This window comes from Marmota flaviventris, chromosome 6 (assembly GCF_047511675.1).
Source record: "Marmota flaviventris isolate mMarFla1 chromosome 6, mMarFla1.hap1, whole genome shotgun sequence".
Classification (NCBI taxonomy): Eukaryota; Metazoa; Chordata; class Mammalia; order Rodentia; family Sciuridae; genus Marmota; species Marmota flaviventris.
Window position 1 is genome coordinate 152,642,132 of NC_092503.1, and position 27,640 is coordinate 152,669,771.

General features: G+C 46.5%; 1 protein-coding gene and 1 pseudogene across 3 annotated transcripts in view; one reads left to right on the forward strand and one right to left on the reverse strand.

Moving 5' to 3' along the window:
- Positions 1-27,640, reverse strand: part of Mboat1 (membrane bound glycerophospholipid O-acyltransferase 1) — a 96,006-nt gene that overhangs the window by 23,640 nt on the left and 44,726 nt on the right. For 2 of the 3 annotated variants that reach the window (XM_027948140.2, XM_027948141.3), the window contains exons 2-6: positions 22,742-22,887; positions 22,115-22,192; positions 16,638-16,733; positions 4,503-4,558; positions 2,317-2,371 (exon numbers count right to left, since the gene is read on the reverse strand). In XM_027948140.2, coding sequence (XP_027803941.2) covers positions 2,317-2,371; positions 4,503-4,558; positions 16,638-16,733; positions 22,115-22,192; positions 22,742-22,887 — 431 coding nt within the window. The remainder of the gene's footprint in view (positions 1-2,316; positions 2,372-4,502; positions 4,559-16,637; positions 16,734-22,114; positions 22,193-22,741; positions 22,888-27,640) is intronic. The other variant, XM_027948142.2, reaches the window with a different exon arrangement.
- Positions 10,046-10,377, forward strand: LOC114102667 (large ribosomal subunit protein eL37 pseudogene; annotated as a pseudogene).

Consider the following 27,640-nt stretch of genomic DNA (forward strand, 5'->3'; position numbering starts at 1 on the left):
AACTAAAAGCAGGGTAGAAGCAGGGGACCAAGGGGAGAGAGGAGAGGAGGGGAGGGGAAAGGGAAGAAGAGAGGAATAAAGTTGACCAAATTACGCTATGTGCCTATGTGAATATGTCACTGTGCATTTCAATTTTATATGTAACTATGATGAACCAATTAAAAATAAATAAATAAAAGGAAGACCAAAACAGGGCAGGGGGAGGAAGGGAGGAAGAGAAAGGTTAGTACTGAGGATTGAAATGGAGAAACCTATGTCATATGCGTTTATGACTATGTCGAAATGAACCTCACTTATTATCTATAACTACAAAGCCCCAAATTTTAACTTAGTTTTTAATTTTTTAAAAGTTGAAAACTCCTTGGTCTCCCACTTTTCTTCAGAATGTGCAAATAAGGAAATCAGGGAAGAGAGCAACCTTGTTCAAAGCACCCACTGACCAGGCAGGTGGTCAGAACAGGCTCAGGGCTCTGTGGCGCCCTCTGCTGGTCACAGCTGTAACTGCCCAGGGCTGGGCCTGGGGCAGAGGCTACTGGGAGGCTGGGAGATGCTTTTTTCTATGACCCTTATCTGTCTACATCACAAAATGAAGGTAAATGCGCCTAAGGCAGGGTGAGAACCTGACCTAATGTGAGTCTGTGAGTTGACTGGGATGCTCCGAAAAGGGAAAACTCTCCAGGTTGCCAAAATAAACCCAAAACAAATGATGGGTGGAACCAGTTTCCACTTGGAAGAAGCCACACAAACTAGTGCGGCGAGTCTGCTGACTGCTTTGGCATCCAGACGGAGGCCCTGAATAACAGGCCAGGGAGGTGGCAGGGAAAATCTGGTGAAAAGAGTTCTGCTTAAGGCTTCGGGGCAGCTGGGAGTCACCGGGAAAGGCGTTCTGAAACTCCCCAGCTACCCCGCGCTGCGGCTGTGCCCCATCTCCTGGGTACCCCCAGATGCAAAGTGGAGACCACTAGAATCTTCCAAAGGTTCTCCGCGGCTTCCACACCACAGTTTCTCAACGAGGAAACCACCTGGGCCGCCTCCCCTCCCTCGGTGGGCTCCGGGTACCCTCCTAGCCCACACTGGGCAGCTTCTCTGTCCTCAGCCCACTGAGCCTTTGTCGACCCATGTCCATGCTGCTCTCCTGTCCTGGGGGCTCCTTCCCTCTACACCACCCCTTTCACCTGCACTGGCCAAGGCCCACCTGCACTGGCTGCCTCCTGGTGCCCAGCCCAGGCCCATTTCTCCTGTCCCACCTCCTCTCTCTTTGGCACACTGATGTGGTGGACAGATAGCGGTTCACAGAGGGCCCCAGACACATGCCCCTGGAAAATAACTCCAGAGCAGACAAAACGACTTTGGTGAAGGAGAATCTTTCAGGACTAATAAGTTAAAGATTCTTTTACTCCTTGACCTAACAATCCACTTCTGGGAATCGGTCCTACAGCTAGACTCAAGCACATTTAAAATAATCCACGTGGGATTCCTCAGAACACTTGGAATGGAACCACCATTGGACCCAGGTATCCCACTCCTCAGTCTATACCCACAGGAATTAAAGTCAGCACACTACCATGACGCAGCCACATCAATGTTTATAGCGGCTCAACTCACAATAGCTAAGCTGTGGAACCAACTTAGGTGCCCTTCAACAGATGAAGGGATAAAGAAAATGTTACACACACACACACACACACACCAGAATATTACTCAGCCACAAAGAAGAATAAAATCATGGCATTTTCTGATAAATGGATAGAACTGGAGACTAGCATGCTAAGTGTAATAAGCCAATCCCCCAAACCAAAGGCCACATGTTCTCCCTGATATGTGGATGCCACCATACAATAAAGGGGAAGGTGGAAGAATAGAAGTTCATCGGAATAGACAAAGGGGAATGAAGGGAAGGGAGGGGGCACGTGAATGGGAAATAAGGACCTGACTTCCCTACATTCATATATTAATACATGACCAGTGTAACTCCACATCCTGTACAACCACAAGAATGGGATCCTAATTAGAGTAAATCATATTCCATGTATGTATAATATGTCAAAATATACTCCACTATCATGCATATCTAAAAGAACAAATAAAAAATAAAAATAGATAAAATTTTTTTAAAAATAATCCATGTACAAGGTTATCCATCACTGATTGCTTGTCAAAGCCAAAGATTGGTAGGCAATCCAAGCACCCATCAATAGATCTGATAAATAAACAATATAATATTCATAGTATAGAATTAATATACAGATATTACAAAACTGAGGACGATCTCTATAAATACCGATTTGCAGAGGACTGTAAAACATATCAACCTACTTTATTGCAAGTCGATGTTGCTCAGCAGAAAGGTCTTCAGCTCTTCGACCTAATCCTATTTAAAAAAAAAAAAAAATAGAAATACGACCTTTAAAGTGAAGTAGGTAGCTCATCTTAACCAGTCTTACTGAACTCATTTGAAAAAGGCAAATTATTTTTGCTTCATAAATCATCAAGCCCCTGGTTTTCATTTTATAAAAATCCCTGGGAGCATGTGGCTTAGTGGTGGAGCACGGGCTCAGCATGCACTAGGCCCTGGGTTCTATCCCCAGCATGGGGTGGGCGGGTTCCCTGGGTCAGAGAGCTGCCCAGGAGCCTAGGTGAAGAAGGAAAGTCTCTGCAGGCTCCAAAGACAGGGAGCCTTCTGAGCTTTTCTGTTTAATTTGCATACCATGAGCCAGACCCCAGAGGGCCCCAGAACACCCTGCCCCTCCTCCACTGGGGGTTCCTTCCCCTGTATGATGTCACTGCCCCTCGCAGACTGCACCGTGTAAACACCTCCCTGGTTAGGCTGAGGTCCTGAAACGAGCTGGGGGCAGAAAATGGATCCAGAGGGAATAGAAATGGGACTTCCCTTTTCCAGCAAGAGTAGAAAGGTCACCCCCATACAAGGAAGGCACAAAGAAACGGCCAGATTTCTTCTTAAAACCTACCCTTGGCAGAAAACCTTCCAACCCAAGGACGAGTGCGCCCTATAAAATGGCCGTGTTGACTGGAGAGAAGTCACTGGAGGGTTACGAGCAAGAAGTCAACTGTGGGACTGCCTGTCCTGCTAAGGCTGGTGACGGTCACCAACCACGAAGGAACTGCAGCGTGCCTCAGAGAGGGCAGAGCGTCTGTGGAGTGTCCTTGTTCCTCCCACACACGAAGAAGAAAAAATGAGGCCAATAATCACTTAACGCACACAAGGATGTCCCAGAAAGTGAATGTGGTGGGTGAGAACACTTTAAAAATTAAATTTAGGCACAAAGTCCATTTAGAGAAAAAAAAGAAGAAACAGTGTTTAAAAAAAAAATAAATAAAAAGAAAGAAAAATCTCTTCATTTTTTCCCCCTAAGATCTCAACTAATAGTACCATCTAGCAACCCGAGTGGCACTGACGTCAGCTGTTGGTCTGGACTGCTGCTCAGTCTGCAGGGCTCCTCTCATCCGGCCCTTACGAGCCTCCCACCCGGGAGACCTCTCGGTGCTGGGCACACAGGACAGGAAGTTCCCCTGCAAAGACTCCGTCTTGATCTAAAACGATTCAGTTCTCTACAGCACAACTAGAGCGCCCGGTACGAAACAGGGGACACCGGGTCAGACCAAGTGTCATCAGTGCGGAAGATGGAAGGACTAACAAGAAAACCAGCTCCTGGAGACAACCCTCTCCACCTGTCACCCCGTGAAGACACCCGGCAGTCAAGTGCACCGGCCGGAGCTGCACAATCCACAGAAGGTGCTTCTAGCAATCACACCTGGCACCTCGTAAAGCCAGGTAGAGATCTTCCCTCCAACTGAAAATACCCTCCTCCCTTCCCTGGGTCCCAGTAAGAACAGTGTAAATTGCATTTGCTGGAAAAACGACAGATTTTTCCTTCTCCCAATTTCTTTAAATTTTTTTAATTGCTATTGGACTTAAAAGGTACTGGACACAATACCTTTGTTTTATCTTTATGGGGTGCTGAGGATTGAACCCAGTGCCTCACACATGCCAGGCAAGTGGTCCACCATTGAGCCATAACCCCAGCCCTTCTCCCGGCTTTTTATAGGGTCAGGCTAATGTCATCAGATGATTTTTCAAGATGATTATCCATTAAATGATTTCCCATCAAAAGAAAAGATCTACTATCAAAAAATGATTAAACATCCAATGCTGTTTAATTTTTTATTTACCTTATAAGCTTTTTGGAGATTAAACCAAAGCAAAAAGGTTGCCATTTCTTAAGCAATTTGGAAATGAATTTAGAGAGAATCACAGATTTTTAAACACTGCAAACATAAACAGAGAACCCACTGTTCCCGGAGTGAATATTTCAGCACATTTAGACTACAGATTCCCCAGGGAGTGGAGGGTGGTGAGTAGGACGGGTTAAAGAGACTTGGAAAGTTAGAACACGAGGTGGCAAGGTCCACGGGCACTTGTCTAAACCCTGGGGCACACAAAGGAGAGCTCGGAGGGCCACAAGGAGGGTGGTTGTTCTCACCATCATGGACTTGGAAAGCCAGGGTTGTGATCTTCTGAGTGATGATCATCAGAGGCCTAGAAGAAGATGGAAAGGTCAAGATGGAGAAAACACCTCTGGGGGAAGCTGTGATCCTGTTTCTTTGTGTGGTGGTTTTTCATCTTGCAATTTATTCAATAAAATCTAAAAACGGGACATGCACAATATTCAGTTTGTATTTCCCTTCCAAATCGCATTAAATAAGTAGATGTAATGACACTGAAAAAGGAGTCACACTAGACGGTCTCTCGAGAGCGAGGCCCCAGGACCAGAACCACCACATGGGCCTCACCTGGAGCGACTCAGCGACACCCCACCTGACCCGGGAATCTATTTTACAAGATGGCCTCCAACACACACCAACATGGAAAGCGCTGGCTGGGGAGATGCCTAACCTGGCTCCCCCTGGAGAGACAGACCTGCACAGTCGTGTGCCACATCGTGACGTTTCAGTCAACAGTGGTCCCAGAAGATTAAAGTGGAGCTGAGAAACTCCGTCTCCTTAGTGATGTCACAGTCGTCACAAAGCCATAGTGCAACGTGTCACTGGCATGTCTGTGGTGATGCCGGTGCAAACCTGTCTAGATGTGTTAAGTGCACACACACCTGCCCCGTGCTACAGTGGCCCAGTGGGGTCAGCACAGTGACATTCTGTACAGGCTCACAGCCCTGGAGAAAGAGGCTCTACTACATGGCCTAGGGGTGCAGCAGGCTAGACCATCTAGGTTTGTGTGTGTGCACCCTCGCATTCACACAGTGACAAAGCCACCCAGTGAGACATTTCTCAGAACGTGCTCCCTCGTTAAATGACACATACCTGCCTTTCCACCCAACTGTGTTCCCACAGCCTTTGCTCTATTAGAGGCAATTCTCCCATCTTTTACATGGTAAAAGTCGTGTTTGTAAAATGCAGCTCTCAGTAAACAAACCATTTATTGACAAAAATAGTGCCAACCTTAACTTGGTAAGAGTCGTCGAATAAATCTTGCCTCAGAAGTGGAAAGAATGCTAGCACAAATAAGTGAGGGCAAGAAAGGTCTCCTTAACAAATTGCGATGGGGACAACTGGATGTCCACATTAAAAGATCAAAAACAATTCAAAGATGAATCCAAGACCTAAATCTAGGAACTGAAACTGCCAAACTTTTAGGAAAAAAAACATAGGTATAGATCTCATGACCTCAGATATAGGCACCGGTTTTTTAGGTATAGTATCAAAAGCACAAGCAACAGAAGAAAAAATAGATTTCATGGAGATGTACCTCCAAGCCAGTAAAAATATTTCACAGAATGCAAAAAAAAAAAAATGCAAATCATACACCTGACTGGAATATATGAAGAACTCTCACAACCTACTAGAGAAATAACTTTCAAATGAAAAAAGAATGAGTGGCTATTTCTCTAAAAACATACACAAATAGCCAATAAGCAGCTTTGTGTTGAAAAGATGCCCAACAATAGTTATGGATATGTCAGAGACAGGAAGATTGAAACCACAACCTCACAACCACAATCACATTGTGAGACACAACCACACAAGCACTAGGAAGGCTAGGATCCACAACACAGACAGCAGCAGGTGTTGACAGGAATCTGGAGACACTGGAGCCTCACGTGCTGCTGGCAGAAATGTTAATGGTGAAGCTGCTGCAGAAACAGTCTGATAGTTTCTCAAAAGTTAAACAGAGTTACCTTAGGATATAGCAATTCAACTGCTAGATATACACCCCTGAGAAACGAAAATACGTCCACAAGAAAGCATGCATGTGCATGTTCAGAGAACATTACTGACAACAGCCCAAAGAAGTAATCCAAATGTCCATCAACTGACGGTTGGGTACATGAATTGTGGTATGTCCATACGATAGAATAGTATATAGCAGTAAAAAAGGAAGGCAGACACACAAAAAATCACCAGCTCTATGATTCTATATATATATTAAATGTCTAGAATAGGGTTATCCATGGAAAAACAAAGTAGACTGTGGTTGTGCAAGGCTGAGGGAAGTGGGCAGAAAAGAGGTATGACGGCTGATACACACAGGTTTCTTTAGGTAGGTGATGAAAATGTAAATTTAATTACGGTCGTGGCTACACTTTGTTAATTCACTGGGTGAGAATGCTAAAAACCACTGGATTGTATATTTCAAATGATATAAATTCTACCTCAACAAAGCTATCATAAACGTTTTTAAGGGAGCTAGGTGCAGTGGCACATGCCCCTAGTCCCAGCTACTGAGGAAGCTGAGGCAGGAGGATCTCTTGCTCAGGAGTTCAAGGCTAGCCTGGGCAACACAGCCAGACCCAGTTTCAAAAGAAAAGGAAAAGTGGCACCTGGTTTTCCATTTCCCCTGGTTTAGAACTTGTAATACGCCTTCACTCTTGTCAAATTTCCTTCAGGTGTTATAACAAAACAGCACTCACTGGGCGCTCGCAAATGGTGGACTGTATTCTCCCAGTCCTGGAGCCTGGAAGTCCTAGGCCAGCTAACAGACCCAGAGCCTGGTTGAGGGCCAGCTTCCAAGACGGCTGTCTTCCGTCACCTCACAGGGAGGAAGGGCAAAGGCGCTCTGCAGCCCTTTTAACAAGGGCACTAACCCCACGCATGAGGGCTCCACCCTTGGACCCAGGGCCCGCAGCCCAATGCCTCAGCATTGAGGGCGAGGATTCTGACATGACCTTAGAAGGGGACACAAGCAACTGGGCTGTTGCACTGCCCACGAGATGAAACCCCACAGCTCTGACTGCATGCTCTCCTTCACACCCTCAGCCTTAGTCTGGTTTTCTGACTTCTATTCTTACAGCTTCTTGCTGGATTTGCTCTCTTTGCACCCTAAGGACAGACGGCCTGTTATTTTTAAGGCTGAGGGTTTGACCCACGTCTTATCACAGTATCCTGGATCCATAGGATGCTCCACAGCGTCCAGCAGGCCACGTGCAGCAGTGAGGGAAGACGTGGCCGGACCCAGCCATCTTTTGGCCAAATATGACAAGTGTCAACTACATTCACCCCTTCTCTGTGAGTTCACTGGCTTGTCTAGTTCTGCTCATTCTAATTCTTATTTTCCATCCCTTTAAAATAATAAGCATGTAATAAGTAAGTCATGCATATGCACTAACAAATAAACCACTTTGAATAAGTTGTCAACAACTACCCTTGGAAATCTTCACCTTTACACCTAACCTGACATCTCCTTGGCAAAAGCCCGATGGCCAATGGCCACCACTAAAACAAGATTCCTAACGTTGGGCTGAGGCTGGGGCTCAGTGGCAGAGCACTTGCCTAGTGCGAGTGAGGCACTGGGCTGGATCCTCAGCACCACCTAAAAATAAACACATAAAGTAAAGGCATGTGTCCATCTACAACAGCAACAAGAAAGATCCAAAAGATGCAAAATCCCTAATGCCGAGCAAGATGTTGAAAGAAGGGGGCAGCCTGCCCAGGGGAGGAGGGAAGGGCCTCTCTGTGTCCTGCCATAATGGGCAAGAATGACCAACAAGGCCACCAGGACACTCGGTCTGGTGTCTCAGGAGATGCTCCTCAGTGATGCTCACCCGGACCACACTCTCACCCCGAAGAAGAAAAGAAAATCCTGCTCTTCCAGAAAACTGAGGTGCTGGTCCCAGGAATAAGGGCTACACCAGAGCTCTGTGCACGGCCAAGTGGGTCTCACAGACCAACGGGACTCTGTGGCTCACCCTCTGCTGTCCAACAAGGCCTCAGACTCAGCACCCGGACCCGGCTGAGGTGCTTTTCTTAAAGGGACTCCCTGTAAGCAACGCATTCAAGGCAGTTTTCAAATCAGGCTTCAAAGCATGATGGTTTTCTTTCTAATACCTTGTGCCATTTTTTTTGTTTTTGTTTTGTTTGGAAGTTTGGAAACCCTAGGAACCATCCTTCCTCACACAAAACCCAGCACATAATTTTTAAAATGTGTGGTGGGCTCTCTGGCAATCGCTCCATTTGTGAACCAATTAAGTGTCTACGATGTATTTAATTCATAACTTCCTTCTTAGGACCCCAAAATTGATACATCAAAAAAAGAGAGATAATGTATTGGGTTAGCCCACCTTTCTGTCTCTGTAGAAATACAACATTATTGCCCCCTGTCTGGAGAAAACGAATTCCATGTCTGGGAAACATCCACCAGTCCAGGTCAGACCCAGGCAGGACTTCCAGGCCCCCAGCTGGGGAGCAGCACCCAGGCCAGAGGTGCTCCCGCAGAGGCCACGCCTCCCTTGGGCTGCGCCAGCCAATGAATGAGCAGCGCCTGGATACTTAGACCACGCCCTCCAAAGCCAGGCAACTCCTCTGCGCTGGGAACTTAGCAGCAGGACTCCACAGACGGTGGCAAACTAGAACCCTGCTGCAGTCCAGGAGCTCCCTCCCTTTCCTCCCTCCTCTCGGGAGTCACGCCTGCATCTCAGTCTCATGGCTGCCATTCCCCTGAAAGGTTTTCTCCAACAAACCTCACACATCTGTTCCCATCCTGGCATCTGCTTATGGGGGATCCGGACCAATGCGACGGTAGTACTGAGCCCCGACTGCTGTATCAAAAAATACTCATGTTTCAGGAGGCAATCTGTGCCTCTGGATCTACGTAAAAACCATACTGTTCATGACTTAGAAAGGAAAAAAAAAAAAAAAACAGTTATGTCTCAAATATCGTCACACCTCATCCAGTCTGTATTTCAACACTATATTGTTTCTGATTTAAATATCCAAAGAAGTTTCTGACAAGTAAAAACGAACAACTCACATGTGATCATGAATTTATAAAACACAACGCTCTAGTAACTTGTGATAAAGCAGATCGAAAAGCCACAAATTAGAACTCAAACCTGTTCACTGAAAGCAACAGCTTAGAAACCCTACATACTCACTTTTCCGTGGGTGTTAGGAAGAGCACCAACCACACAGCCTTCCCCAGAACAACTCCCCTCTGAGCCCTTTGACTAAAGAATTTCTTTAAATCTATTGAACTGATCAGATACAAAAATGTGGACCCTGCAAGTCACGACGACTCAAGAATCAAATCCCTAGAGCCACTCTCTGAAGATGAAACTTGAATCCCATCCATGTGGCATCAGAATCTATGTTCCTTTTTGGCAAAAACGCAAATTCTGTACACATGAGCACATGCTCCAAGAACAGAGAGAACAACGGGGGCATTTATACAGGGCTCCTTGATGCAGCCAAAGAACTTCTCCTGCACACAGTGGGGCTGGGCTGCACCTGAGCTGCACTCCGTTCTCCGCCTCCTCCTCCTTGGTCTGCACACACTCCCAGTCACAGGCCCTGCACTTGGCTCCTTGGATTCTCTGACCAACCTGAAACCAAGGGCTGAGGCCAGTGTGGTTGGAGGCAGCCCATCTCCTTTCACTGCAGCAATTCTTTTTCATGATTAAAAAATAAATAAATAAAATCATAGTTTTCTTCTTAAACCTAAGAATTTTAGTCTAATTTAGGTAAAGAAATATAATGAGGGGCAGGGTGTCTTTCTGGTCTCCGCGGCAGAAGTGAGATGCCGAAGGGAAAGTCATCCTAATAAGGAAAGCATCCTAATAAGACGCACACGTTGCACACGTTGTGCTGTTGCTGTGGCTCCAAGGCCTAGCACCTTCTGGAGTCGAGCTGTGGCGAGTGTGGTTACTCTGCCAAGTGCAAGAGAAAGTATAACTGGATGCCAAGGCTAACAGACAAAATACCACCACCAGCTGGTCGAATGAGGCACCCAAGATTGTACATGGCGGATCCAGGCATGGCTTCCCTGAAGGAAGGACTCCTGAACCCAAGCGGGCAGCTGTTGCAGCCTCCAGTCCATCTTGGGAGTTTCAACAATTAGCCGCCCAATAAATGTTCTGGCTTTTAAAAAGGAAAAGGAAAAAAACAAAGAAATATAATGGGGGAAGACATTTGGCCTTTGGACTGGGGGGACTGGCTTACTCAGCATGATATTCTCCAACTCCAGAGGATGCTGATCCAAAATTAGCCTAGGTACACGTAGGATTGCATGAATGGTGCGACTCTACATTGTGTACCACCAGAGAAATGAAAAGTTGTGCTCCATTTATGCACAATGAATCCAAGTGCATTCTGCTGTCATGTATAATTAATTAGAACAAATAAAATCAAACATAAAAAAGAAAGAAATATAATGGAAGAAATGAAGAAGAAAAACAGATAGATGAAGATGTTTGGAGTAAAAAGAATAAGGACAACCCCAACACACACACACACACACACACACACACACACACACACACTTTTCCAAGATTTGACCTCTATCCTTTAGCACTCAACAAAACCACCCAGTGTTCACTTTAACAAGTAACCCACCAGGTACATTCAGTGCCATTTCTGTCTGCAAAATTCAATAGCCCATGACTATAAAAAACTAGAGTGACCTGAAGAGGAAATATGGAATAAGCAAATCTTGAAATTTCTTTGCAAATATCTTTTTTCCATACCGTATAACCCAATTATTTGAACATACTGGTCTTGGGCAAACGGGGTGACCAGAATGTCATAAAGTGATAGAAAAAAACATTGCCCATGGAACAGAGGGCAAAGGTCCCCTCTGGAAAGCAGGCCAGCCAACAGAGTGTCTATTGTCCTCCAAAAAGGTAACAGGAACTACAAGTGGTCACTGTTCCAATAGTCACATTCGATGCAGTTCACTGGAATTTTTAATATGCATGCAAATGTATTTAAATAACATTCCAGGGTTTTCATTATCATAGCAATATAAATAAGTAAAATGAATATTCAAATCATCAATAACGGACCCCCAGACAGAACCTGTCTTAATATTTCATTATTTCCTCTCACTCATTTTCTATGCAACTCCACGAAGAAAAAAAATGGAATCTTGACACATGTCTTTGCCTTGTGGTTTTTATGTAATGGAAGCCTTAATCTGATCATTCATCTCTTTTAGATTGTTTTGGGATGCTTCTAGTTTTTCATTACCGACAGCAGTCAAACAGCCTTGTGAAAAATAAAATAAATTTGGCTTCTTTACAGTAATTCAACTACTAAGCATTTAGACTATTATGAGATAGGAACTTTCTGAACACTCTCACTGGAAATTTATGGCAAAATTGCCTTCCAGAGGGTTTTACCAATTTATCCTCCCCCTGGCCGTGTCTAGAGTTTTCATTTCATACTGTTTTCAAAACACACATTGGGCAACTGAACTACCAACGTGAGGGGAGCAATTATCTGCCTGAATCGGGCTGAAACTGCAAAAAGGAAATAGAGTTCTTGCTGCTGCCCTTGGAAGAATCCATTCACAATCACAAACCTAAAAGGAATCAGCTTTATTGCAACTGTTGAGCTTCCCTGGGGAGAACAGCAACCGTGCTGGTGCCTTTCCCAGCCCACAGTCACAGAAAAACAGAACAGACGTTCACCCCTACCTGCACTGATATAGATTATATTAGCAGCACAAATAAAAATGTATTTTACTATTCTCACCAGCCCTGCCCATGGAAACTTGACTACTTTTAGAAGGATAAATAAAATTACAAGTTCCTGGAATAGCCTAAAGTACAAGTTTATGTGTTCTCCAAAATTAAAACCATCTATATGTGTTGTTTGACAAAAATCACTCATCACATCCAACGCCATTCGATTCCTGTCTGTGCTCTCACTCTGAAGGTGTGACAAAATGTGCTAAGCACTAAGATTTGCAGACACGCTCCAAAGAGAACAGTTACCCATCCAGCTGCTCTGAAATGCCACGTTCCACTTCAAGACACTACTTCACCTCTCCGCAAAATCCTACACATGATATTTCAACTGAAATAAACAGTGGGGTTAGATGAATCCCATTCTGGAAGAGAATCTGCGGCTGCTTGTGCGCTCAAAATGAGAACACACGATAGTACAGAACCTCTCTAATTGGCAATTTTTGATTTAAAACATCTTGCCAATTTCCAGGTGGTACGGACCCCTCTATCTGTCAACACAGACACTGGCATACTCCAAGAAGATGGACGTACGTCAGTGAGGCAGTGGGCACCTATGTGATAGGGGAAAATAATGCCATTCAACGTGATCTATGAAAAGATGATAATAAAGACACATCCTCCACGAACTGGATGCCTGGCCACTCAGTGACCAAAGGACTAAACCAGGTGTGATTTTCAGGCAGCAGATGCCTTTTCTTTGTATTCTTTCCTGACAACAGAACCTTTCTAGTTCAAATATTCTGCAGTTTTGTGTGTGACGTCAGAGACTTCTTAATCCAATTTCGAGACTCTGCTTCTGAAAGCGAGGTTGACAGGACCTGATTTCCATCCTCCTGCTGTCAACCCCAAAGTCACCCCATTTCACAAGTATGTTTGTCCGCAAATGCCCTGCACGGGTTTTCCTTTTGATACCTGCCCACAATTTTGACTGCATTAAAAAGAAGCTTAAATTACTCAAGCACTTGTGGTTTTGACAAAACGAATGGAAGAGAAGGTATCACAAGGGCAGCCAGAGACAGGGACCGTGGAGGAACAGGAGACAGCCGCTAATACATGAAAAGGTAAAGAATGAGGAACAGTGTGTATGAGGATCCTCCAGCTGCCATAACAAATCATCACGAGCTGGGTGGCTTACAAACACAGAAATCCTTTTCTCACACTTCTGGAGGCTAGAAGTCCAAAACGAAGATGTCAACAGGGTCGGCTCCTTCTGCCGGCTTTGAGGGAGAATCTGTCCCACGCTTCTTCCTGGTTTCTGGTGAATGACAGCAATCCTTGACATTCCCTAGCAGCCGGCTACATCATTCCAATTTCTGCCTCCACCTTCCCACATAATCATCTCCCTGTGGTCTGTCCTTTATGGCCTTCTTACAGGGACATATTGGACCCAATGCATACCCTAATCCAGTATGACATCATCTGAACTAGTTATATCTGCAATGATCCTTTTCCAAATAAGGAAAAAGTCTGAAGGTCTGAGTGAACATGAATTTTAGGGGGATACTTTGTCAACCCAACACAAAATGATATGGCCACATTTTCACTTTCTAGGAGATCTTGAAATCAACATGTGCACATTGATTCTGCAGCTGCTCACTCCCGTCTCTTGCAGACATGCCTGGTATATCCAGGGTTCCTAGTCAGTGTCTGCTGAAGAATGAATGAACAAGGGTCTGAGGCAGGACCCAAGCCTTTCCTTGCAGAGTGGATCTGCTGAATGGCAGCATCTCTGTTACAGAAAACCCCATCCGCCATCTCCAGAGTGATGTCCTCTAGCATTTACTAGGAAGGTGAAATGGCACAGATGCTTGCAAAGCCTCTGAGTGAGGAAATCTGATGCTTACGACACCTTCCCAATCCTTCCGGCGTCTCATCCACATCTCACTCAACAGCAATTACTTTTAATGTGCTCTCCCTGCTTTGTGATTCTACAAAGGACCCAATCTAGTTTTAGAACAATCACCATCTTTACTTCCACATCCATCTATCATGAGCTTATATGTAAGTCAAGATGGCTAGCTCTTGTGCATCAACTGGACTTGGGTAAGGGGTCTCCAGACAGCTGGGAGACATTGTTTCTGAGGTGTGTGTGAGGGTGTTTCTGGAAGAGATGAGCATTTGGGCAATGTCTAGTCTACCGAGGGCCTGGACAAAATAAAAAGGCAGAAGAAGGGTGAATTTTCTCTTTCTCCCCTCCTCTTTCTCTGAGTTGGAATATGTGTCTTCTCCTGCCTTCAGACACGAGGACACCAGGCTTAGACCCTGAGACACACCTGTCTAGGTCTCTGGCTGGTTCCCTCAGCCTGAGACACACCGTCAGCTCCCCAGCACCTCTGGGTCTCCAGCTTGCAGACAGCAGATTGGGGGACTTCTTGACGATGAGGGGGGTGCCCACATCTGCCGGTTAGGAACATGCCATACTCCAGCAAGCTGATGACCCTGATGAGCAGGCAAGGGTGGCACTGACCAGTGCGAGCCAGGTTGAGAGGCATCCTGCTGCCCCTGGTCCAAAATGCATGACTCCAAGGCAGGTGGAGAGGGTGGCAACCATGGACGCTTTGCAAGGAATCCATCTTTGAGCTGGGTTTTAAGAAATGAAGAAAGAGGTTTCTAGGCTGACGAAGACGGCGAAGGGCTTTCTGATGAGGGGAACTCGAGGCACAGTACTAACCCAGCGTGTGTGGACCATGAGCTTTTTTCCATGTCACGCGTGGGAGCAGGAGGTGGCAGGAAAGCAAGTGGAGATATTCAGGTCCGGATCCCATCTGCTTTGCAGTTGGGAACCTCACTCTGGCAGGTACAGAAAACAGAGACTGGGGAAGGGGCAAAGGGAGGGAAGGAAAGCTGCTAGAAGGTGCTGCAGACTCGCAGTGGTCCAGGGGGTGGCTATGGGCACTAGGAGCAGCAGATGGAGTCCAGTGACGACCAGGCTGCTGAATGATCACGCCTGATGACAGAAGCCGCTGTCCAGGAAGGGCCTCGGTGGACACCTGCCTCACCCTTCTGTTCTCTTGCAGAGCCAGCCACTCCATCTGCCTGGAACACCTGTTCTCCTACCTAGAACTCAGTGTCCTTGGCACCTGGCATTGTACCCAGCACATGGGAGACTCAAAAATTGTCGCAGAAATGAATGAATGAACACTGACTGCATGAAAAAAACAGGGTGATATTCACACGAAACAGGTACTAACGTAGTTTGAGCCAAAGCCAAAGCTTTTTGTTCATCATCCTAACCATAAGCTGTTGGATAATTAGAAGGAGTCTCCTGGAAACATTGAAAAATATGCCAACAAATTCTGTTGTATTTAACTAATTCCCTTATTGAATAGATATTAAGTAGCAAGAAATCCTTTTAATACAGTGGGGCTCTGGGGTGAAAGTAGAGCATGGAGGTCATTGATTAAACACTATGCAGAGATATGGTTATTTTTAGTAGTATCACTTTCTGGCTATTTTATTATCTTTGTTGCTCCCATACTGTGTTTTATAGCAATGCGTGTCACTCAAGAATAAAATCATTTTTGTGAAATTATTTCAGAAAAATTGGGAAGTGTGCTTTTACCATGTGGGGTAGAGACACCCAGATGGAAGAGAAACGGAAAATCCCAGCGGCCTGATGAAGAAAAGAAGCCCAAGCCACAGGGTGAAGATTTAAATGTAACAGTCTCTGTGTCCAAAAGCAACACTCTTTGGCCCTCCTGAGCCTAACTTGGGGGGACAGGTGACCTGCACAATGGCAAAGTTCACACACGTGAGCTGAGTGCAGCCCCTTATTCCAACCTGCTCACCAAGGACTCAACAATTAAGATGCAATCCAGCCACTGAGTTCTCCCTGACCTCAGGCCACCTGCAAGGAACAGAACCAAATCCTTAGGGAAGTAGGTGGATGACCTGCGTGTCACCAGGGGCAGCTCTGCTTACAGCTCATCCTGCAGGATTCATAGAAAGCTGTTCCTCAGCTAACCTCAACAAAACACTGACCATCTGCAGTCCTCACCAGGTGACCAGTTGGGACAAGAGGGCTCCCCCAGGCCAAGGCTGGGGACCTCACACTGTTCCATGCATTGTCCTCTTGGCAGCTGGAGGTCTAGGGGCGTCTCATGGAGAAGACAGGGCAGCCAGGGGACACTCACAAGGTTCAGGCTAACAGCTATTTCAATTCACCAGGAAGAATTTCTAGGTCATTAACCAGAAGGGTGAGCACCAACCCTGCATGACAGGCCTTAGAATAGGGATAGGCAAACTATTTCTATAGAGTTGAATGGTGAATGTTCTGGACTTTGCCAGCTACATGGTTCCACTGCAATGGCTCAGCTCAGCCACTGTAGTGACAGAGCAGTCAGACAACCCGTCCGTGAGCAAGGTCTGGCCACCCTCCAATGGGACTGCTTAAAAAAAAAAAAAAATCAGGCAGTGGGGCAGAACCCCCAGGATGTAGCTTGTGACCCTGACCTTACAGCTGAGCATAGTTTATAATCCCACAGAACAGTCCAATCTTCAACCTCCATCCTGTTCACACAGCATCTTACCAACTGACTTAACTCACCTGATAATTCTTATGCACACTTGATACATACAGACCCTCCAAGATTGAGTCAAAAGTCCGTAGTCAATCCCTACTCCCCAAACTAAGATACTCACCCCGAAAAATCTGTAGTGAGCACTCCATAGTGAAAGATGTATATTCGGCTGATGTGACATATTGTAAGGTATCCCATCGCCACAAAAAAAGTGTATCTAAGAGCAAAAACACAGAAGAGCAGTTTATTATGCAGACCAACAATGCACTTAGGAAATGTTCTCTTCCTCCTCTCCCTCACCCTCTACAGGAGAATGGTCAGTCACACCGGGTCCAGCAAGACATCCCAGGCCATCCTGAGTCCTCACCTCCCCTCCCCCTCAGCTCTGAGCCCTTCATCTCTTCACCAGGACCACAGTGGTCGCTCTCAGTCCCGACGGCATAATGGAATCAGCGAGGGAGCTCAGCAAACTGGGGATGCCTGGGACCTCCGCCAGCCGTCCTGGTCGAGTGGTACCAGGTGCACATGGCATTCCAACGTGCAGCCAGGACTGGAACCACTGACCCGTAAGGTCTTGTACTAGGACCCTCCTCTTGACCAACCATCGTGTTCACAGGATAATCTTTACAAAACACAAACCACCACCATACCCCTGACCACGCCCTTCCTTAAGCCTCGGTTCTCTTGGTGTGCATGCCCCTGTTTTCCTGCCCCCCCTCTGGCTAATTCTGCACAGGACCCTCCCTACCCACACCTCAGGCTTCGATCACCACTCTGTCCTTGGCACGCCCCAGCTTCCTAAGAGGTGTAGACCAGCAACACACACATAGGCAGACCACACACACAGACACACACATGCATACATACACACCCTTGTCATTCACAACATTTATCAATCTGTAATAATAAATTTACCTGATAATGTGTGCAATGGACTGAATATGTGTGTCCTCCCCAAATTCCTATGTTGAAATCCTCTGATGTGTTGGTAGTAAGAAGTGGGCCTATGGAAGGTCCTAGTGAATGGGACTTACGCCCTTATAGAAGGGATCCCGGAGAGCTCTCCTACTCTCTCTCCACCGTGAGATGCAATGAGGATACAGAGATAATTCAGCAGAGCAGGGCCTTCTCTGGACCTGACCATGCTGCCTAACGTCTGGCTTCCAGCCTCCAGAGACAGGAGAAAGAAATGTGTGTTTATAAGTCACCCAGCTATGGCACTGTGCCACAGCAGCCTGAGCAGACCGTGACGATCTGAGGAACTACTGTGCCCTTACCTGTGTGTAAGCTACTCGAAAGCAAAGATGGTCATGTGTGTTGGTAAGTGAATAACTACACGAATGCTACTCGTTGTGAAAGTCTCCAGTGGATCCCACTCTCCAGGCAGGTGAAAACTCCCAGACAGCACACGAGTGCTTCACACTCTGCTCTCTGGCTCAGCATTCTCAGCTCACCTGCAGCCGCCTCACGGCCACCTGAGCTCAGTTACCCTGGCCTGCTCCTGTTCCCCGGCTGCACCCTGTACTCTCAGGTCAGATGTTTTTATACTCATTCCTCGGCCTGCAGCTCCCCTGTCCATCCATCCCACAGGGCATCCGGAAACTCTACTGATCAGATGAGGCTCAGCTCCAATGCCACCTCTTCCCTGTCACCTGGCGTGCTCTTGCTCCACCCACCTCACCCCATGTCCTGCTCCTCAATACAACATGTGGTTCCACTGTCTGCACTTTTCTAGTGCTACCTGACAACCTACATAAGTATAATGCTGAAAGTTATTTACATAGATGTCTGTTTCCCAACGCACTTGACCTTGGGCCTCCCAACCTTGGCTTGACACATAGGCGATTCAGTTACTATTAGGATAAATAAACTGAACTGAACATACTAAATGCTTTTGAATGGTTCAGAGCCCATCAGATACAGACATACACTCAGATGGTCCAACTTTTCCCATAAAACAGGGAAGACGATTATTCTGATATTAAATTATATTGAAATTCACACATTCACATTAAAATAACTCATGAAGATGAGGTCAACCTAGGAAATAGTAAAGTAAGGGTAATAAAAAAATCATTTGGCAGCAAAAAAAGCCTGACAGGAGTGTGAAGGAGCTCTGTAAACTAAATCACTGCATAAGCTCTTTTTACCATTATTTACAAAGATGTTATAGGTTGACCATGCCAAATATGGAAATCTTAAATGCTCCGAAATCCCCAACACTCCAAAATCTAAAACTTTTTGAACATCATGTCACTGCTTAAAAAGTTTCAAATTTTGAAGCTGGGTGCAGTGGCTCATGCCTATATTTCTAGCAACTCTGGAGGCGGAGGCAGAAGAATCCCAAGTTCAAGGCCAGCCTCAGCAACTTAGCAACTTGGCCCTGAACAACTTAGCAAAGCCCTGTCTCAAAATAAGAAATATAAAAGGCCTGGGGATGTGGGGATGTGGCTCAGTAGTTAAGCACCCCTAGATTCAATCCCTGGTGCAAAAAAAAAAAAAAAAAAAACTTAGAATTTTAAATCATTTCTGATTTCAGATGTTTTTGATTCAGGGTCCTCAACCATTAAAGTCTATTTAAATATTCAAAATTTTAAAAACTCCAAAATTGGAAACACTTCTGTCCTAAGCTTTTGGGGTAAGGAATACCCAACGGGTGCTATACAAAGAGATTTTTTTCCTGCCATGGATTCATCCCAAACCCTTTAAGACAGTAAAGCAAATAGCTAAGGAAACTCTCCCCTCAAGAGCAGCAGGAGGAACAGAATGGACTAGGCCTCCTGCCCTCCAGCACCCATCCCCCTCTCAGCCAGTTCATGAGCCCAAGGCAGAAGCCCAAGGCAGATTCGAAAGGCAGATTCCTCCAGGCCCAGGTCAAATGCAGCCTCAACACCAGCCACTTGTCCTTTGACTCCCACAGAAGTCAGCCTCAGGCTTGAACCTGGCTTGGAGGTAAAGCATGTTCAAGTCAACCATCCCAATAGGCCCTCAGCTATCAAGGACGGGGCCAGGAGCTGACTCCTAATACAACAGGGTGAAGCATTCAAGCCCCAGCCTGACCTGAAAAATCTAAGGAATCCAGGAGTGGCACGGAAAACACGTATTCTGGAGACAGACTAATCCAAGTTCAAATCCCAGCCCTGGCAAAGGTCATCTGTGGTGTGAGAAGTTGGCAGAGTGATTATTTTAGGAAAGACGGGTGTGGCAGAGACTGGGCCATGAGCAATGATCCTGTTCCCTTCTTGACCTGCCTGGAGGTTACAGGTGTTTGCTCACTTTGTGAAAATCTGTCAAACTCCACTTACCTGCCTCTCTGAGCTTCCAGTTCCACATCTCAGAAAAATAAAGAAGAAAATATGTACATACATAAAGATCCCAAAGAGTTGTCTTAGAAGGAATATATTTGAAACAAAGAGATACAATGTTCAATACTATGCTGACCAATAGTTTGTGTACTTAAAATAGTGAAATGTCATATGTTTTCAAAGGAGCTTGTCCTGGGATGTGGCACAGAGTAGGGACCGAGAGTAGCACTGTCGTGGCACGGTGCCTCTGTCCTACATTCTGCTCCACTTGGCCCACACCTGGTAAACTGATCCCATGCTTCCTGCCCCACATGGTGGCTTGGGAAGGAGACAGACCTGGCTCCTTTAAGAACTCTCTAAACAAAATCCTGGGTAGCATCAATGCAGAAAAAGGTCAGTTCTAAATGGCAGCAAATGCCAATTCTCTCCTCTTCCCAGCCACTGGACAGAGCTCTGTGGCTCAGGGAAGAGAAAGGAGAAGACACCAAGAATCACTCAATCAAGGTCCTGCAGAGAACTGGTGTCCAAAGTCCCCCAAACTCCACATTTCACAGGTGGGAGATCTCACAGGCAGAGATGCTGTGTGACCTGACTTCCTAACTCACTCCAGGGCCCTTCCCCTGAATTGATAGGAAACAACTTCAGAATTTTTTTTTTGTTTTTTAGTTGACACCAAGTCCACCCACTGGGAACTGGGAACCACCTTCCCACACTGGCAACCACCCAAGCAAAGGGAAAGGGAAGGGCTTCTTGGGGCATCTTTTCTGGTTACTCTGAAAAGCAGAGCCTTCTGCCACTGCAAGGGGACTGGGGAGAGAGTCACCCCTGGCTACAAACCTGGGCCCACGGTGGGATGAATGTGCATGTGAGTCCTCGACCCTCTGAAACGGGGACCGTACCCCGCCAGCCTTACGTAAGTATCGGGAAAGCTGTTAACTCCAATGGGGAGGGAGTTGGAAACATGCAATACAGATCCAGCACCACTATTCATCATACGATTGCCCTCGGAATTCTGTTTAGAAAAAACCAGAAATTTCACACACACCCCACCATCCTTTAAAAAAAATTTATGAGCATTTCATCATATGAAGTATTTCCAACACCCACTCCTTCCAAACTAGAAAACAAATTTCCTATTTCCCTTCTGGAAGGAATGACACTAACTTCTCAAGAAGGCCATTGAAAAGAGAGATGTCGATTCAAATGTCAGAGCTCCCTCGGACACTAAGTAGAAGGAAGGTAAAGCTGAAAAGTAGGCAAAAACATTTTCCTCTGAAAACCAGAAATCGACTACAAGTAGCTATAAAATTATATACTGTAAGGATAGATTTTAATGCTTTTAAAAAGAAAAAAGTGCTGACAGTCTTATGAATCAGGGAGTTCAAGGAAGCTGAGGAAAGACACGTACTTTTTAGAGATGCAGTCAGAAAAGAAGCCACAAAAGGGTCAGTAACTTTTAAAAGCGCTGCAGTCCCTCGTCCCATAGTCCTTATCGAGCCCTTGCATGTGCCAGGTGCTATTCTAGGTTTTGAGGATACAACAGTGAATGAGAGAGAAGCCTTGGTTTCCACAGAACTTACACCCTCAGTGTCCCCCAAAAGACAGTCAGCACTGAGTTTCCAGGAAGACCATGGGAAAGAGACCTTGTAAAACACATCCCCACTCGCTGACCATCCAAGCACAGAGCCTTCAAGTAGAATAAATTACTTCTGTACTTTGAAATAAAAATATATACCACAGCAAAACCCCTTTTTTTTAAGCATACAGCTTAATGAGTTTGGGGTGTACACCCAGAAAACCATCACCCAATCAAAGATGGCGGGACCACATCACCCATGCCTTTTCTGACCCCTTCTTTGTCTCCCTGCATCACGCCTCCCTAGCAACAACCTCGGATCTTCTGTTACTACAGATTAGTCTGCATTTTCTGGAACTGATCTGTGTGGCTCCCTTCATTCAGCATATTTAACTCCAGATGCGTCCATGCTGTTGCATCCATTCAGACCTCTCTCCTCTTCATTGCTGGGTAGTCCTGCACCAAGACACCTAACTAACTTGCTTCCAGTTTGGGACTGTCACAAACTGAGCTGCCTAATCCTGATGAACTCTTTCATGCAAGGCCCAATGAGCATCCCACCTTCTTCAGATCCTTCTCTGAAGACCCCCATCCCTCCCTCAGACATCCTAGAGGAGCTAAGACACACCACCGTGGGAAACCGGGAACTTAGGACTTTGTACATTTCGAAGATCACACGAGAAACTCACCTTGTGTTGCTCAACCCCAGGGTCTTACCTGTGTATACTGGATACACTTGAGGTGACCATGATTCCATAACACATTAACACCAGCACAAAAAGATGTACGGAGTACCTTTAAGACATGAGGGAGGGAGACACTGATTATATTTCATATTAACCCACCCTCTGGCTACTCAGCCTCCCCCCACCCTGCCAAAAGGCAATGATCAGTATGTAAGAGAAAATATATCAAGTACACTTGTCCTGAGTAATCAAAGATGCTACATCTTGAAATGGCACGGGTCATGGCACAATTTGCCAGTTACAGCCCGTAATGTCACAAATCCATAAATGGACTGCTTATATTTTTTCACATCCATATATGACGCAAAGCCTGATTTTAAGAAAAAAAGATCATTGTGCTGACTTCCAATGGGTGGTCAGCTTATTGGTTCCAGTTCTTTCTGTCTTTAATATAGTAAATGGGGGTTCCTGCAGCATCCCCATTATTTCACAATAAAGTATTTGCAATGCTTTACAGTGATGCAAACCTTTTTTTAACTCTCATTTCACAGTACCCTATTTTACAACCCTGTCCTTTTCTTCCCTTGGTGTGACACCAAGAACATCACCTCAAAACACCCAAATGACAACCATTAGCCTTTCTGAGGCTCATACTCACCAGCCAAAGCAAAAGATGACGAAGTAAGTGCCCAAAATGGTGGCGAAGGCATGCCGGACGGCGGAGCTGCTCTTAGCAGGATGCAGGTAGAGGCGAAACCAGAGAGCGGCGAGCAGGGCAAAGAGCTGGCAGGCGACGAAGTTCACCTGGGGAGAAGGGAGCCGTCACGGTCTTGCCCACGCGGATCCACCCTGGCTGTCTTTCAGGGGCTGCATCAAGATGCATCCCAGACTGGGCTTTGGATTTCCCTCAGTGGAGTGTTTGGAGGAGGAACGAGAGACAAAAGGTAACTGCCTTCATGGGGACACCCCACAGCTTCTCCTCCAGGCCCACAGGTGACCAGGCTGCTTCCCCCCAAGGGCACAGGGTCCTAGTGTACAAGGCACCCGTGAGGTCTCCTCCCAGCCCCAGCAGGACCAGGAGGGGAAGGAGGTGTTCTTCAGAGATGCCGAGCTGGGCGAGAGTGTTCCCTTGATTGGTACCTAAGAAATCAGTGTTCTCCGAAGTGGTCATCAGGTGTTTTATGACTTTAATCTTCTCATTTTAAATTAGTAAGAGCATTCCTTAAGGTCAAGATGAGACACTAAATCCCCCCCCCAAAAAGAGACACAGACCTGCGTGAAACCTCCAGAGTCCGCGCAGCCAATTTTGCAAGGTAGCTACAAATTTCCTTGGAAAAGTCACAGTGGTTTCTCTCTCAAGAACATTTTCACATAGGGGCTGGGTGGAGCTCAGTGGTAGCGGGAGCACCCAGCATGGGCAAGGCCCTGGGTTCCACCCCCAGGAACCAACACATACACATGCACACTTTACCTAAGGGGAAATATAAAACGATTCACTGAAATGCAGGAGAGATTTTTTTTTTTTAAAAAAAGAGCAAGCAAATGTGCATCTTCATAGCATAAATTTATACAAATCAAACAGTGATGACTTAACCATTAATGAAAACTAGAAAAGTAATTGAAATTCTCCAATGTAGGCAGGATGAAAACTTCACCTACGAATTCATTTTTAGAAGGCAATTAATCAAAAAAAATATTGAAAATATGAATAAATGCTCAAATTTTCCATCAGGGGATTTTCATGCTCTAATAAACTGCAGCTGTTAATAAGTCATTAGAGCTGCACAAGGGGGTAAGGCTGGAGGAACACTTGAGCCCATTTTGTTTTTCCAATAAAAAGCAACAATACTTTGGACCCTTACAAGTCATAGAAAATATTGCCTTCAAAGAATTTTTATTTCATTATTAAAAATGAACTATTTTCCTCCCTAGTTGGAGATTAGACCCCACCATTGTCCCCAAAAACCTGTGCTCACTGCAGCTCACCTTCACTTGTCACCTTAAAAGACACAGAGAGAGTGCCATATGAGTCTGTCATGCAACATTTGGCCACATCTTTTGTGTAGGCTAAATTAACACCACACACACACACACACACACACACACAGGGAGAGAGAAATGGTCAACTTTGCAAGGTACAAAATGAGGAAGAATCAGCAACTGGAAAGTCAAAAGGTTAGGATGCTCTGAGATGACCAATCGCATTCTCTCATTCTCTCCGCCCAGGGACCTGCACTTCCATGAACCTATTTACCCAAGAGACCAACTGTGGAGAAATCTGCTCCAGCGTTATGGTTTGGCCAATAACTACTGAGCATCTGCACATAAGGAATGTCACAGGGAACAGACCAGTGGTTCTCAAGAGTGTGGTCACCAGGCCAGCAGCCCTGACCTCATCTGGAAACCTGATGGCAATGCACACTCTCGGTCTCCCGGGGCCCACGGAGGGAGACATTTCCTGGTGGAACCCAGGACTGGGTGTTCTAACAGGATCTCCAGCACCCTCGAGTTTAGGAACCACCGGGATACAAGAGAAAGAAACCTGTTCCCTGCCCTCAAGGAGCTTATGTAAAAAGAAGACAACCTAAAAATAATTGCATGGTACCGTCAGAACTGAAAAAGATTTTTTGCTTCACCAAACTTTCATCAAGCTCCTGAAGCTTCTCCAAGCTCCATCTGTGCACTGCCTTATAAGAGCATTTCAGTAGGAACCCTGCTAAGAACCCCTCCATCCTCCAATCAGACATGGTTCCCCAGCTGTTGAGCCATCCAGCTAATCCCCAAGGAGAAGCTGCAGCGCAGGCTGGCTGGAGTGCGGGTGCAAGCAGGGGCCATGGCCCCCTGGAGCCCACCATGCCAGTGCAGGCCTGAGGCACAGAGAGCCAGGGCTGAGGCAAGAGAAGATGCACCAACCTGTCACAATGCGGCAGCCAGGCAGGGCCCATGTGGGCCATGCAGATGCACCACAGCCTGGAACCCTGAGCATCCTCGATCCCACAACCTCAGCCTCCTACTTCCTCCAGGTGCCCAGGTGGGCTGGAGCTCAAGCAGCAAGCACAGGCCACAGCCAGTGGGGACGCCTGTTCCCCGAGTGCTACTGCAGAAGTGCAAATGGTGCTGCAACCCCAAACCCAGAGCATCCATGATCCCACGACCTCAACCTCCCACTTCCTGCTGAGCAGCAAGAAAGCAGATGTGGGGCAGGCCTGAATGGAACTTCAGACATGAGGATCAGCCAAAGGCATTAGTACTTTTCCAAACCCCGATTATCCTAGACTTGGAACAACAGCGTTGACCCGAGGGCTCTATAAACCCCTGACTACCACACTGGAGTGGTAACCCTTATGGGGGCCCCTCTTGCCCCTTAAGAGTTGTGTTTCTGTTTGTCACACTTGAATAAACCCTACTCCTTCCACTCTTGCCTTCCCGTGTCCCCTGGATTTCATTCTCCAGATCTGTGAGGCCTGAAAGAACCGGGAAGGAAGTCCCCATGACCTGCTGAGGTCTGTGGCAACACTGGAGGGCACAGCCGCTGACCAGAGCTGGGCACGCCACTCAGGGGTAGGGAGGAGACTCTCACTCTGCCAGCTGCGACCGAGCAGGTGTCTCCTGCTGGACCTAACTGCTGACCTAAAATGGGCTCTCTGGGCCGCAGAGGCCTGCAGCTTACACAGGCCCCACCTGCCCACAGAAGCAGAGAATCAAGTTTGACCTCAAATTCCGGTTTCATGGTCACCCTCAAAGTGCCTGGCACTTTCTATTAAATTATTCTATAGCTACAACATTTTGCCCAGAATAAATCCAGTAAGCGGTTACCTCTGCTGAGCAGGTGACATTGCTGCCCCTGCCATTCAGACTTGCCTAGTACCCAGTCTGTCTCCCACCCAGCGTTTACACAGCAGCCCGAGTTCCCAGCATCCTTCTGTTGTAAGGAGAAGCAACGCAGCCCAGGACCCGTCTGTCTCTAGGGTTTTGCTCCTAAGTAGAATTTATAAACCTAAAGCAAAGACTAATCTAAAAGTCAAAGCAGTTTCCAAAATAAAAACTGGGAAAGATAATATTCTCCTTTGAATTCTAAAAGCGTGTCTTCATGAATCAAAAGCAAAGGTGAAGAAAGTAACAGATTTTCTAACAATTAAGAAAAGGAAGAAAAACTCTGAATGAAAGAAAGGCTGGTTTTCTGCACAAAAGGAGATGGAGAGTTTGGTGAGCAGGTTCAAGGAGGGATGTCCCCAGTTTGAGGGCGGACAGAACTGGCACTTGGATACGGACAGCAGGGGTGACAACAGGGAGCTACGACCACCGAAACCGGTGGAATCCCTAGGGAGGACTGGAGGCCTGGGGGGGCCACCCCAGTGGAAGAGACGGTTGCCTGGCTTCCGGAAGAAGAGAGGAGGTATCCTCAGAGAAGCGCTGCTTCCAGGAGGTTGAGGGGGTGTCGAATGCAGACCCTGGACCCTGGGTATGTACAGCAGAGGCCAGGTGAGACCTCATGGACCTGAAAAGTTCTTGGGGTTGGACTGAGAACTGGGGTATCCAAACCAAATGTGAAAAAGCTCGTGTTTGAAGGCACAGTCCTCAATCCAGCAAGGTTTGGTGCGGGGCTTTTAGGCACTGATCGGATCATGGGGCTCCTACCTCATCAGTAGATTCATCCATTTAAGGATTAAGAGATGAATCCATTGAGAGCCGGATGGACTACTGGCCCGGGGGACCTGGTTGGATGAAGCAGGCCCTGGAGGCACGTCCTGGAAGGTTTATCCTCCCCTCTGTCTGCTCCCAGGATGCCAGGAGCTGAGCAGCCTTCCTTCGCCATGCCCCTCCACCATGAAGTCCCGCCTTGACTCAGTCCAAAGAAATGGAGCTGGCTGACCACGCACTCAAGCCTCTGAAGCCGTAAACCAAAATAAACGTTTTCTCCTCTAAGTTATTCTTGTCAGGTGTTTGGGTCGTGGCAACCAAAAGCTGACTTACATAAGAAGAGTCTGAACTGACCCCCAGGAGCCAGGGAAGGCTGCAGGCAGCCGCAGAGGCAGCAACAAGATGATAGCAAGACTGAGACCGCAAGGACAGCTTCACTGAGCAGACGCCAGCAAGGACCCAGTGGCAGGCCCAGATGCCACTGGAATAGGCCAGGATGGTCTATGACTCCCTCAGAGCTCAGATCTTTTCCAAGTAAAGACATGGACAGCTCCTTCAGTAACCAAGGTTATGCTAAAGGGAATTGCCCCATTAGCAATGAAACTTGAGTGCTACCCTAACTTCAGTGGGGAGAGATCTTAAGAGTCACACTCTGGGAGCGCATCTGTATGAATTTCAGAACCACCATTATTAACATAACTTGAAATGCGCACAAATGTTCTGCACAAATATACTGACTTGAGCATTATTTGCAGTTGCAAAAAGAAGGAAACTAAAAGTGGTAGTGTTTGCTATCAGCCAAAACTTTCAACTGACTCTTGGAAATTTATTCATGAGATGAAAAGCTAAATGCCCCCAAAATCACGAAGTATCATTTACAGGACAAAACTAAGGAAAAGCAACCTAAATAGAGGAC